Source organism: Anoplolepis gracilipes, chromosome 8, assembly GCF_047496725.1.
Source record: "Anoplolepis gracilipes chromosome 8, ASM4749672v1, whole genome shotgun sequence".
Taxonomy (NCBI): Eukaryota; Metazoa; Arthropoda; class Insecta; order Hymenoptera; family Formicidae; genus Anoplolepis; species Anoplolepis gracilipes.
In genome coordinates this window covers 7,529,149-7,542,590 of record NC_132977.1, presented here as the reverse complement: position 1 = coordinate 7,542,590, position 13,442 = coordinate 7,529,149, and the positions used below count along the sequence as shown (strand labels likewise).

The window sequence follows — 13,442 nt, the reverse complement described above, 5'->3', positions numbered from 1 at the left end:
ATATTTTAAATAAAATTAATATTAATATTCAAATATAATTATTCACATATGTAAACTTATGTGATACCGTTATATTAAAATATGTCGAAGTAAAAAACGCGCAAAGTAAAGGAACAGAAATCGTTAATGTACTAGCGCGTCAAGTTTTTAAATTTATCTAATCTGAAAGAGAACTCAATTTAATGTATTCTATATTCGACTGAATTAATATAAATATCACTTAATATTATTATTATTAATATTTTAAATAAAATTAATATTAATATTTAAATATAATGATGTATTATAGAATTAATATTTCATATTGAAATATAATTATTCACATGTATAAAATTATGCGATACCGGCATATTAAAATATGTCGAAGTAAAAAACGCGCAAAGTAAAGCAACAGAAATCGTTAATGTACTAGCGCGTCAAGTTTTTAAATTTATCTAATCTGAAAGAGGACTCAATTTAATTTATTCTATATTCGACTGAATTAACATAAATATCATTTAATATTATTATTATTAACATTTTAAATAAAATTAATATTAATATTGAAATATAATTATTCACACGTATAAAATTATGCGATACCGGCATATTAAAATATGTAATCTTTAAAAAACGCGCGACGTGAAGGAACAGAAATCGAAATGCGGAGAACGTTGCGGAGATATAATTTACCGGCGACTTTAACCGCTCATTTTCGGCGTCGACCCGTCATTATCGGGAGCTCCTCGTTCCTCGCGAAAGAGAGAACATATTGTTTCGCGCGGGACGTTTCCGATTCCCTCTCGTCAGATAACGATTCGTGTTATTAGCAAGTCATTCCGCGGCATAAGGCGAACGAAGGTAAAAGACGCTTTAGTGCAAGTGCAGGCAAGTAGGTACGATAGATACAGGAGGCACACACAGCTGATGCCCGCGTCGCGAATTGCTGATACCCAGCAGCGCGGTAATAAGCAATCCGTTCTCTCTCTCTCTCTCTCTCTCTTTCTCTCCCTCTCTCACTCTCTCTCACTCTCATTCTGGTCTCGCGTATCTTCCGCATATATTTTCGCCATCAGCAGTTGCACATCGATCGATGTGTTTTTCTCTTTCTTTTTTCTTTCTCCAGCGCGAAACGCATGCTGCATGCTAATTTATTCGATCGCAAAAATTATCGCCTACACACGTGCGTACATATGTATGAGCGAAACGTGTCTCATTTCCACTTTACGAAGGCAGAAAGTTAAACGAAAGAAAAAGATACGAGTTTCATAAATTAGATAACAATAACGAAAGTCATTAAAGGGAATAATGAAAGGCTTCTTAATTACAATGTAATAATGGTAAAGCGAAACAAGCATCATCATTGTTTTACTGATGATTTCATCTAAAGGTTCTTCTAAATAGTGAATTATTAAGAACGTACGAAATTATTAGGTAATTCTTTGCTGTATGGAATAATAATTGCGCTAATTATACCTTCCCCGTAACAGTACGCTGCACATTCGAGTAATGGATGACTCCGCTTGGACTGGAATCCGTTTGAACGCCTTCTGAAAACACAGATACAGCATCATTAATAATGATTAAGATATCTCGGTAATTAAATTAATTAAAACGGTGTTGCAATAACAGTGTAAGATATATCGATAAAATGATCAGAAATTCATTTGAAAGGTAACGACCGACTTTAGTTTGTCTACAATGCCGTCGAGCGAAACGCGACCGCGAATTTTTTTCTCCGCGACTCGCGGAGAAAACCGCGAACGGGATTTGTGTTGTGTCATTCAAGAAAAATCACCGCCGCGCGCGGAAGTGAACGACGAACTTCGTTTAACGTTTGATGGACAGCCATGTCACGCGAGTCAGCGAATGTCCCGAGATTCTCTGCCTCCGCTGTCACGACCACGTGGGAAATTGCGTGCGTAATGACGGAAGATATCTGACAGAGACGTACAGCCTCGCTTTAGAAACACTCGTATAACACCAGATTTTAAAAGTTCCACAAAATCCTTTTCCGGGATTTGTATTCTAATTTATTTAAAGTATCGTACTTTAATTTAAAAATCTTCTTATGCCCATCGTTGATTGGACGTTTCATCGCTGCTACTTAATTTCGCATCTGATTTCAATTATAATAATTTTCATTTATATACTTAATGTTATTGTAGAAATTACAATATCATTTTTATAATCGTGCAACATGTAAAAGAAATTACAATATTTGTATTCACACATACAATAATATTATTATATATTATAGATTATCATATTATTAAATATATTATTATATTAATGATATTATATATATATATATATATATATATATATATTATATATTACACAAATATTGTAATTATTCAAATATTTCAATGCACATAATACACAGCAGTGCACAATCGTTAACAAACAATAAAATAAATGTATAATTTATAATTTTTGTCTTTATATACCAGCATTACATTGAATGTTAAAAGGCAATGTATTTTTCATGTAATTTGTTCTGTAAAATTTTCCTCATGTATTATTAAAACTGACATATAATACATATTAAAGTCTCGATAAATATTCAATAACTGTCTATCTAACATCACGAAATAAAGAGGTGTGACGTCTCGAACAGTTTCTCGAACCTATCCTTGTTTCTAGGATTTTACAGATTCATACCTCGAGATAGGCGTATTTCACGAATGCGTCGGCGACTCGATTGTCCGACGTGACACGCGTGCAGATCTCTATCACACATTTTCCGACACGCGACGGAATTCGTTGCGACGTACACAAAGCTACGCCGGAAATACCGTAACAAAATCCGCGTGATCCGTTACGTTCGTATATACGGAACAACGTCGGAGTTATGTTTTATAAAGAGCCAACGCGGCGGGATTGTCGGCTCGGAATGTTGCCTGCAAACGTTGATGGATAAGTTTGGCGGTCCGACTCGAGAACACGCGTACACTTTGGCACGCGTAATTAACGTTGTAATTACACGCGGTCTCTGTATACGTACACTATACATTCTTTATATGTTACGCGCGATAATTAAGGCACAATAACAGAAAATTGACGATTTAATTATCGGATTATGATTTCTCATGCGACGTGTGATTAATGATCGGGGCGACTCTGCGAAATTCATCAAGTCTCCTTAGATCTCCCCGAGTGAGTTCTCTTCGTGAAAATAAATACTTTTCTCGTTGACGGCATTGCATGCGAGTCGCGAAAGAAAAACGGGAGACCTAATGCGAGACGGATTAATCGGCACGATCGCCGTGATTATAAGAGGTCGCCGCGGAACTCGGCCAAGATCAACGATTTGAAGGGACCGGAATCGAGGCGATTCTCGTAGGCGACCGTCGGTCATCTCTAGAAAGTTTGCCGCGTTTCCCGCCGAGATGCTCCGAGAGAGGAGCATCTCCTCTCACGCGCGGAACGAACGCGAGAGAGGGGAAAAAAGCGCGCGCGCTGCGGGCGATGAGCGTCTCTCTCTCTCTCTCTCTCTTTCTCAATCTCCGTGTTTCTGCTCCAGCGCAGCCAGCTGGAAATGAGATCTTGTTTCGAGCGAAGCCGGCAGGTAAATCATCCGGTATATACTTTGTCTCCGATCGACGCGACTAATCCGATTCTTCCGCCCGATCGCCGGATTAATCCGCGGGATTTAACGCTTGACGCGCGTCCGCCGGTTTACGCATGTAACGCAACGTGTTATTTTATTGTTCGAACGTTCAGCGAGAGACTTGATTTCGAAAGTTTTTCAATCGCTCTTTAATGACGTTATCTAAAATCGATCGCGTTCACGCGGGAAAGTTTCGTTTTCGAGCGTCGAAGAGCGTTATTGTACATCCCGAGATATATCACGCTCACGACGGATGGTCAATAATTAACATTCCATCTAAAATCTGAAAATCAAACTCAACGCGCACGAGAGGAATATCGTTCGTGAGGAAAATGTAGCAGAGCGGCTATTCTCTCACAAGTCAAGATCGTACGGGGAGATAAAAGCGCGCGCGCGCGCGCGCGCTCGCGAGAACAGCATCCCTCGCGATCGCCAGGAAAGATGCGAGGTCGCTTCGTGATCGGACTGACAATGCCTTGGCCAGGAAAGGGCGAGGGGAAGCTTCTACGGTGACCTCACGCAACGTCGATTATCGATATTGTATATCGCTTCGGTTTCCTCTCTCTCTCTCTCTCTCTCTCTCTCTCTCTCTCTCTCTCTCTCTCTCTCTCTCTCTCTTTCGATGCGCCTTTTCCTCTTTCAAGTGAAATAGCTCTTCCATCGCAAACCAAGTCCTTGTTGCTCGAAGTAGACATTCGATTGACGCGAGCACCGCAGCTGCAACTTGCGCTTAGAACACAATGCCGATGAGTTATGCACAAGATTGGTTCGCGATAGTTCCATGTAATAACGGTTTCCGTCGGCATTGTGTTCCTCCCTCCCACTCCCCTCTAGCTTGTAAAATCGAGTTCCGTATATATAATAGAAAGCCGAGTCGTGGGTGCTTACAGCGTGGGTGTTATAATTAATTCTCGATCGGCTTGTTACCGAGCTGATAAAGTCGAAATTCTTGTGTCAAACACTTCCTCTTGTATATTTATTAAAGCTGGCATTTAATACAAAGTGTCTGTAATTAAGCGCACTTCCCTTGAATATATTATAAATTTTGTTATTATTATATTTTATATTTTAGTAACGAGTGTTTTCTTCGTAGGATTCTTCGTAAACAGACAACTCGATCGTAAATAGCGGAACTCTCTATCGACTACTCTTGTTTCCACTCATGCAGGCAGGAAATGTTTGGCAAAAAAACGACGCGATGGAGTCAATCAACCTTTCGCTTTTATGGAAAAGCAGTAACTTGATTAGCTATCGCCCGTCACTTTTTACATTCTGTCTTTGCCATTTCTCTATCAGAGCGAGATTTTCTCTCCCTTGGATCAATCGCGGTACATCGCGCAAATTGAAAATTGCTCGATGGCGAGTACAATCATGGCCGATAATTTATTATCGGCCATTATTGGACTTGTGCACGTACGCAACGAACGCGCGACGCCAGAGGACATCGGCCACAATCATCGGCGAGTCTCGTGACTGATACAGATGCAAGTTTAATGACGGACCTCGCGCGCGGGCGCGCGCGTCCGGAACTGCACGCTCGTCGGGGCCGGGGGCATCGTCGCTCGGCGTAGGCGTAGGGGCTTTATTCACGTCATTCACAAGGCTTAAGACGCAGTCGCGGTTACATTGATGGCCGCAAAAAATCATCCCCGTGCGCATCTCCCGATCGTTGATCTTTGCCCGCTGGAAGAAGAACAACTCTTCGACTCCCTATGCGCTCTGTTATGCCAGAATGGCCGTCAGTATTATGTCCGAGATCTCGTATATGTGCACGACTGCTGTAACATTTCTTAGAGACAATTGTAGAAAGAGAGAGAATGAAATACGTGACACTTCTTCCGACAAGCGTTTTTAAGCGGATCTAACGAGACTCTTTGTTTTATTATTTCCCAGCACAGAAAGATTGTATACACATTGCAACAATCTTTTACCACAATACTGCAATATTGAAAATTCACTACGAAATGTCGCTGCATCATTGCTGTGGGATTGCAGCAACGTTAAAATGTCCGCCTTTAGGAAGATTGCAACGAAATATTATAGCAATATTGCAATGTTATGAATTTGCAATAATTCATTGTTACTGCAATCGTCGACTAATGTCGCATATAAGAATAATATTTTTCTGATAGATAAATATCAGAAGCATATGGACACATAAAAAGTTGAACTTAAATGTTTGTAATAATTTTTTTATCTAAAAAATATTATATTATAAATTTCAATAAAATTATATATATAATTTATTCCTAGACGTTTTATCCTAAAAAAATTTAATTATAGAATTTTGATTTTGTAATTTTTCCGGAATATTTATGTTATGTTGCAACAACTGTGCCGATATTTTGTGGATTTATATCTCTGCAATGTTTTTGTAATGTTTTATTACAATTTGCAATATTGAAACGTTGCTGCAATGTAATTGCAATGATCTGTGCTGTATGGGTTGATTGTAAGATTGAGAAAATCAGAAATAATATTAAAATGTGTGAAAAGTACAAAAATCCAACGGTTACTTTATTATCTATAACTTACTAGTTTGACAATTATGATAAGAGATTTCAATAATTTTAAGCGGTTGCGACTCAACGACTGCCTCTATTTCTAGAAGAGAAAAATCGCGGTAATTTTTAATTTTCATCAACATTTTCTATTAATATTGTAATTTATTACAGTACTATTTTTTTATAAATATTATAATACGATAAAAGGCCAATCGTGGAAAAGCGTAACTCGGAGTTTACTATCAAAGAATATATGCTATTCTTTCCACATTCTAATTTTATATCTATGCTGTGGAACAACCCAATTTCCTTGCAATTTAACGCCATGCTTTTGCGTGCGAAGGAACAATAACGTTTCACATTCCACGTACCATAAGCGATCACAATTAATCTTTATTAATTTTTAAAGAGACAACCTCCAATTATTGCGGAGTCATGTGTACAATGTTTCTTCTTAATGTTGCGAATGTAGCAATACATTCACAATGTATGATGCATATAACATATGTATATGACTGTATATACAAGAAAATTATATATTTGATTGTGTAATTGATGCATTCAGTAATATATTACAAGTTTACATGAAATGTCACTTTTACACTTGCTGTGTGAGTATCCTTAGAATTATATCGAAATTTTATCGAGGTTATTGAATAAATGATTCGCGTTATTCTCCATCGTTTTTGCTACTTAAACATGTGATTTTACATCGTTAAATCTAGAGAAAAAAAGGAGGAAGCGTTCAGCGTTTATGATGTAAATATTCATGATACATATGAAAAAAGGAAAGATGGTGCGATCGTTTGTTAGCAATAAAGAGAAAATCGCTTCGGTAGAATGTTAACACAATACGAGGATCACTTGTGCACTTATGCGTCGCTTTTTACGATGCACATCCTCTCTGATTAAATAAAACGAGGATATAGGTGTTCGTGTTCTTTTTTGCTAAATCGCTAGAAGCTGATAAAGATTTGTCAGTCGCGCTCCAACTCTTGCGTACCAATTTGAATTATTAATAGATATTTCGCCGAGTTGATTTGACGAGACCACACGGACTGGGGTAAACTCGTTCTTTACTTCTGCAATCGAGATGTTGCCGTAGGCGAGAAAAAAAAGAAGAAAGGATGTCAAGACGCCGGACCGGATCGGCGACCTTTTACTCCCATTTTGGTCAGTTGCCTTTGGATCCGTTGATCCAGAACTCGAGAAAGCTATAGAGGTCGACAAAGAGAGAGAGAGAGAGAGAGAGAGAGAGAAGGAGAGGGCATGGTGATGACATTTGCATCGTCTCTTGAGACGATCTAATTGTTCGTTACGCCTCGTTGAAGAAGTTTGCGGTAACTTTCATCTTAGCCAAAAGTGGGGCTGAGAGATCAAATTTCCGCCTTTCCTTCACGAGGTTACGGGCGAAGATCGACACGTACCACATACCTGCAAGGTAATTTAAAAATAAATTGAGAAAGAGAGAGAAAAAAATCACGCAGAAAGTAACTCTCTGACAGGCTTGGCCGTGGCAATGTAGATGCACATATATGCAAGAACGCGTAAAAAATTGCGCATTGCAATGCATACAGTTGATTGACCGTGACAGTGATCGCAATTTCCTTAATCAACGATCCAGGAAATAGGGATCACGAATTTTTATCGTACAAAACACCGATGATATCGCGATACTTGTGTTTCTCTCTCTCTCTCTCTTTCTCTCTCTCCTCCTGCATCTCTTGTTTAGAATTAATCTTGTCGTTCGAAGAAGAATAATGATGAAGAGTTTCTCGTAATCTGACACTCTCTGATAACGCTAATGGAAAATTAACGCGCGACAAGAGACATTCATGTAAAATTAATTGTAGCTGAAAGTAAATAAACGAGAAAGTCAATTACTAATGTGGCAAGACAATAAAATTGATGATACGCTACTGCAACGTCATGTGTGGTAGACGTGATAAAAAAAAAATTTTTAAGTAACAGCGAGAAACTTGACGAGGAAGTTCAAATAGTCAACGATCACGTGAAATTGTTTGAACTCTGAACGTCCGTTCCGCGAGGAAAGGCGTTTGCATATAAAGGAGTGCCTCACACGAGAAATTCGAAAGGGAGCTACCTGACTACTTTCGCGAAACGTTATAAGAATGAAGAATGTAGGTCGCATCGGAGCTTCTCGAAGTCATTTCGATACTTCCTGTGCGCTTGATACGCTTGGGTTATTTTACTTACTAAGAAAGATATCCGACAAAGCAATAATTTTCTCTCTTTCTCTCTTTTCCAGATGTTTTTTATAATTAAATTTATGATATCAAAAATTGTGTAAAACGATTTTTTATTGAAAACTTGGTTATCAATTTTAATTTCTTTAAATGTATGTATCATTTTTAAATTTTATTTCGAAAAATAAAAATTCCTCATCATAATCAAGATTTGAAAAAATTCATTTCGAGATTCTCGATCTCATCGATTCAATGAACGAAAGTGATAGTAATACTTTCATCGAATGTTGTCATGGGCATTTATAATCAATTGTTATGATGCAAATTTTTGAAAATTTAATATCAATTTTTCGAGAAGTAATCAATTCGTAAAGCTTGTAAAAGAAAAAGAATTCTTTGCAAATAGGAAGGAAAGAATCTCCTCCCTAGGATATGACGCGAAATTATCCTGGTAGAGTTATATAACTTCAGGTTGTCGACAATAACGAGGCATCCGTGATCGTGACATACCTGTCTTCGTCTGTGGTTGAAGAGAAGAAGCGTTTACAAGACTCTGCGGTAATAGACCCGGCCACAAAAGATACAAAGGACTCGGATACAAAGTCCTCGGGGGAAAATGAATTTGCGGACTGTCGAGATTCGCGAATTCTTTCAATGTCAAGGAATTCGAGAAATCCGCAATCTCGCGAAAATAATTGCGATAAAAAGGAGTGCTTATCGTCGCATAGTTAGCAATAGCGTGCTTCATATCCATGAGAATAGTGTCAAGAGATTACTGTGTCGTTATTAATTTTCTTGTGGAATTTCGCTTTGAAATTCTAATCAAAGAACCTTTAACCTCATATATTACGATAGATAACTAAATTTAATTTAAATTTAATAATTACTTCAATTAATTAAATTTAATTTAAATTTAATAATTACATCAATTAATTTATCCACAAGAGTAACTAAATTCAATTTATTTAGTAGGGGCTTTTCTTGTCGAATGATAATTGTGCCCATCCTTCATGTGTAGCTGCACTACATGTTTGATTGCCGAAGTTCACGCATTTTTTAAAAATTAAACCTCATATATTGCGATAAATAATTTAATTTAAATTTTAAATAATTACTTTAATTAATTTATCGACAAGTAACTAAATTCAATCTGTTTAATAATATATCTTCTTTTCTTGTCGAATAATAATTGTGCATATAATACATGTATATCTATACGTATACTATGTTGAGCTCACGCATCCTTTAATTATCCATCTTTTTTAACGCGAATATAACGGTATAATAACGACATCAAGTCAACTTTCACTTACAAGAGGCTATAAATTCGAAACGATATCATCGAGCAATAAATGCTTTCGAGCGATCATAAAGTACAGGTTTCATTCACACCGTTTTATTAAGGTTTACAACGTAGTATTTATCTTCGACGTGTGAATACGTGTGTTCCTCGCCGAATGAATTTCATTAACTAATTCCCACGATACATCTCCAGAAAATTCAATTCACTTCCCGTTCAAAGTTTATCGATCGGCGTTTAATAATCGATCGAAAGTGTTTCATAAGAGTTCTCCGCGCGAAATACTGTCATCTCGCATTCGATCTCGCAATTCGACTGGAGATAAATACCGCTTCGTCAGGTAGGATCGCGCATCACGATCGCAAACAATTCCATTATACGAAACTGTGATTGCCAATTGAAAGCGTGTGCGTTAACGGCATTTCCATAATGTTAGCTGATCATACAAAGTACAAACGCGATCGTTCGTTTGTATAATCGCCCGATTGTAGCATCCTTTTTACGCGCTAATGATACAGTGGAATAGAAACGTGCGCTTTCTTTTCCCTTTTACGGGTACGTATTATCATGCAATATCATTAGGTGGAACTTGCAAACGTTAGCATTAAATTACGAGTAATCTCAAGTATATATTATTTAATCGCGGTCAATATGTCTATGGTTATAGAACGTTACGATTTTTAAATAACCACCGTTCTTTATTTACATTAAAATAGATTATCGCGATGAAAGATTGACAAGAACTTGTCTCTTTTATCCATTTTTTACCTCCCACTCTTATTTCCTTCTTCACATTTTCTTGCTTTATAATATTGTGATTAAACGACGAAAGGAAATTATCGCCTCTCAGCAGGATCTGTAAGGCGGAAGAGTCACACGCTGCGTCTGTATATAAAACGTAGTATTAGATGCATATGATGCTCTTGGTACGTTCTCGGTCGCGTATTATTGTACATATGTATGTACGTACAAGATGATCCAGCTCGTTGATGCGTTTCAAAAAAAAATTACTCAAACTGGGTTAGACGGACACTACTATTCGCATCGTTTCCTTTGGATAATCTTGACCCATAACGAATCGTTATTGGCCCGTGCAAAAATATAGGAACGCTATTCATGTTAACTAAAAGAGCTTACAAAGAATATTGTTTATATACAGGTTATATTTTTATGCATAAAGAAATAAGATATTAGAATTTAATTTATTATAAAATTTAAAGAGAGAGAGAGAGAGAGAGAGAGGGAGAGATTAGTTTCAGTTTGCTTTGATCGATTGATAATTTATTATTCGCGACAAAATTTGGAATAAAATTCTATTTATAATTTTATATATCGAATAATATATATCAAAATATTTAAAGAAATAAAATACTTACATGTATACATGTCATTATATATATATGTTTAAATAGAATTATAGAATTAGCTTGAATTTTGCGCGAATTATAGATTTTCTTCTAAAAAAGCAAATTTTAAGGATAAAAAAATGTTTAATTCTTTGTTAAATTTTTGTTACGAGCTCTTTATGCGTAATGTGATAAAGAAATATATATTTTTTACTACAATCAATTAATATCGTGCTATCTATAATTTAATCTATAATTTAAGATTTATATACAAGATATTTATTTATTATAAATATTAAAACTCGTTTCTATCCGTAAAACTACCTGACCTACACAAGTTTTCGCTCTTATTGCACTTCTTATAGTTATCATGTAGCAGTTTTAACTCGTACTAACTTACTTAATAGAGCGCGTAAATGTGTGCTAACGTTAATAACGCATTTAAAGGAAAAGAGAGAAAAATGTTTAATAATGATATAGTAGTAATTAAGAACATTATAGATTTTAATGTATATTATACCTTCAAATAAATAAAATTGACTAATAATAATAATTGAAATGGATTGATAATTGATATGTAAACATGAAATCTTAAACTTTCTAAAAAAAGACTTTCGAATTGAGAATAGATCTGCAGATCTTGCATTAACCTATTTTTGCGAAAAAACGTTCCGTATAATATTTGCAATTCCGTTTTGATAATACGCTTCAATGAATGTTATTATTATTGTCATCAGGATGTATTCACATCTGAAGCTATTATAATCTCAGCATGTATTCTCATTACAATGACGGTGGGCGATAATAGATTAACCAATTGCAATTTTCAGTTGGACAGTCCGACAGCATTGTATATTATAATAGGGAACAATAAGGATCGCTTCCTATTCTCTCTTAAACTGGCCGACCGATTGTGACCGGAACAATGGCACATTACATGACAACGGTTAGAAAGAAAGCGCACGAACAAAAGGTGAGTGTCGTTCTCGAATTTGCGTTTAATTTTCTGTGACGTTAACGACACGGCACTTCCTTTTCTTGCGGAGAAAGATCTTGATCTTGATCTTGTCTTATTAATCAAACCGACGATGCTACAGAAAAATCAAGAGTTTTTTTTTTTTTTTTAAGTACAAATTGTCGTTTTTATAGAAAGTTAACTCTCACGCAACTTTTGCCTCGTTTAATCACTCGACAATCTTCTTCTGGAAAAACTTTTTATTAGATGAAAATTGTAATTATTAAGAAATTAATTTTTTCTTGTCAGAATTACTATGCAGATTATTTTGCTCAACGATTTCACACTAATTGCCGATGATTGATCGATGTCTGATTGACTGCTCGGCCAGTTGACGGATATACAAGAGAATGACACACGACTACGCTTGTAGTCTGAATGATTTTACTGTCGCATGGGCAGCCGATTAACCCTAATCGCTTTTGAGATGGTGCTTTTATGTATCAATTGAACTGTCGCTTTCACTATAACAAAAGTCCTCGCAAAGAAGTCGCTTTCAACAGCTACACGATACACTTCTTACCGCGTCTGTACCTGCGTAAAGTAAGGAATATCTTTACTTTCACTTACATGCATTGTCATTTTACGTTTGGCTGGTTGCTAGTTAAAATAAATGTTGACAAGCAGGTCGAATGTAAACTTACGTTGATTCCCGAAGAGCTTGCGAATTCCACGCGTTGAATTATATCGAGTTAGGTGTGAACACGGAATTAGCTCTGCTAATATAGAATCCTGCTTCCGAATGGTGCTGCGATCGGAGGGGAAAAAATTGTACAGCTATCAGTCATTTTTCAAAGTATTTAGGAACCCGAGTGAAGAATGACTAAGTGCTTCGTTAAAAAATAACACGCCATTATACACGGTGAATTATGTGATTCATTATACAGCCGATAGGTACGACTATTACTCACGATATCGAGAAAGTTCTTGATGGCTTAATGATAAGAGAGAACCTGGATTATTTATGAAATGTAACTTCTTTAAAGTAAAATTAGCTTCTTATTTCAAATAATGATTAAATAATATATGTTTTTTTCGCGTTATTACTGACTTTGATAAATTTGGAACTGTAGAAATATACATATAGAGAAAAAGAACGTGCAAAGATTAACATTTCTTATTTATGAATGTACTCAGGTTTTTACTGGATTTCATGACCGAGTATTCGCGATCGTCTTCATGACCGAGGCGAATCATTCCACGAGCGAGACGGCTCCTCCATAGATCATTCTTGATCTCGATCTTTTGCGAACGAAGAGGCCGGACACCGCGCATTCCTCGCGAACGTATTACGAACTGTTGCCGAGCGATAACGTCGGGAGCCGGGGTGGAATACGAAGGTGCGACGCATCCCCGCGAAGAGGTGGAAGGCACCTCGTTAATCCACTTCGTCTCCTGAATAGATTTCTCGCCGGACCTCTCTCTCTCTCTCTCTACCTCTTGGTTTAATCACAAACTGGAGTTGCACGCCTGCATAT

The 13,442-nt window shown here is 36.7% G+C and overlaps 1 protein-coding gene across 3 annotated transcripts in view; it reads right to left on the bottom strand.

Moving 5' to 3' along the window:
• Pip (uronyl 2-sulfotransferase homolog pip) overlaps positions 1-13,442 on the bottom strand; it is a 52,713-nt gene that overhangs the window by 3,484 nt on the left and 35,787 nt on the right. For 2 of the 3 annotated variants that reach the window (XM_072897511.1, XM_072897509.1), the window contains one exon: positions 1,456-1,529. In XM_072897511.1, the coding sequence (XP_072753612.1) occupies positions 1,456-1,529 (74 nt within the window). The remainder of the gene's footprint in view (positions 1-1,455; positions 1,530-13,442) is intronic. The other variant, XM_072897510.1, reaches the window with a different exon arrangement.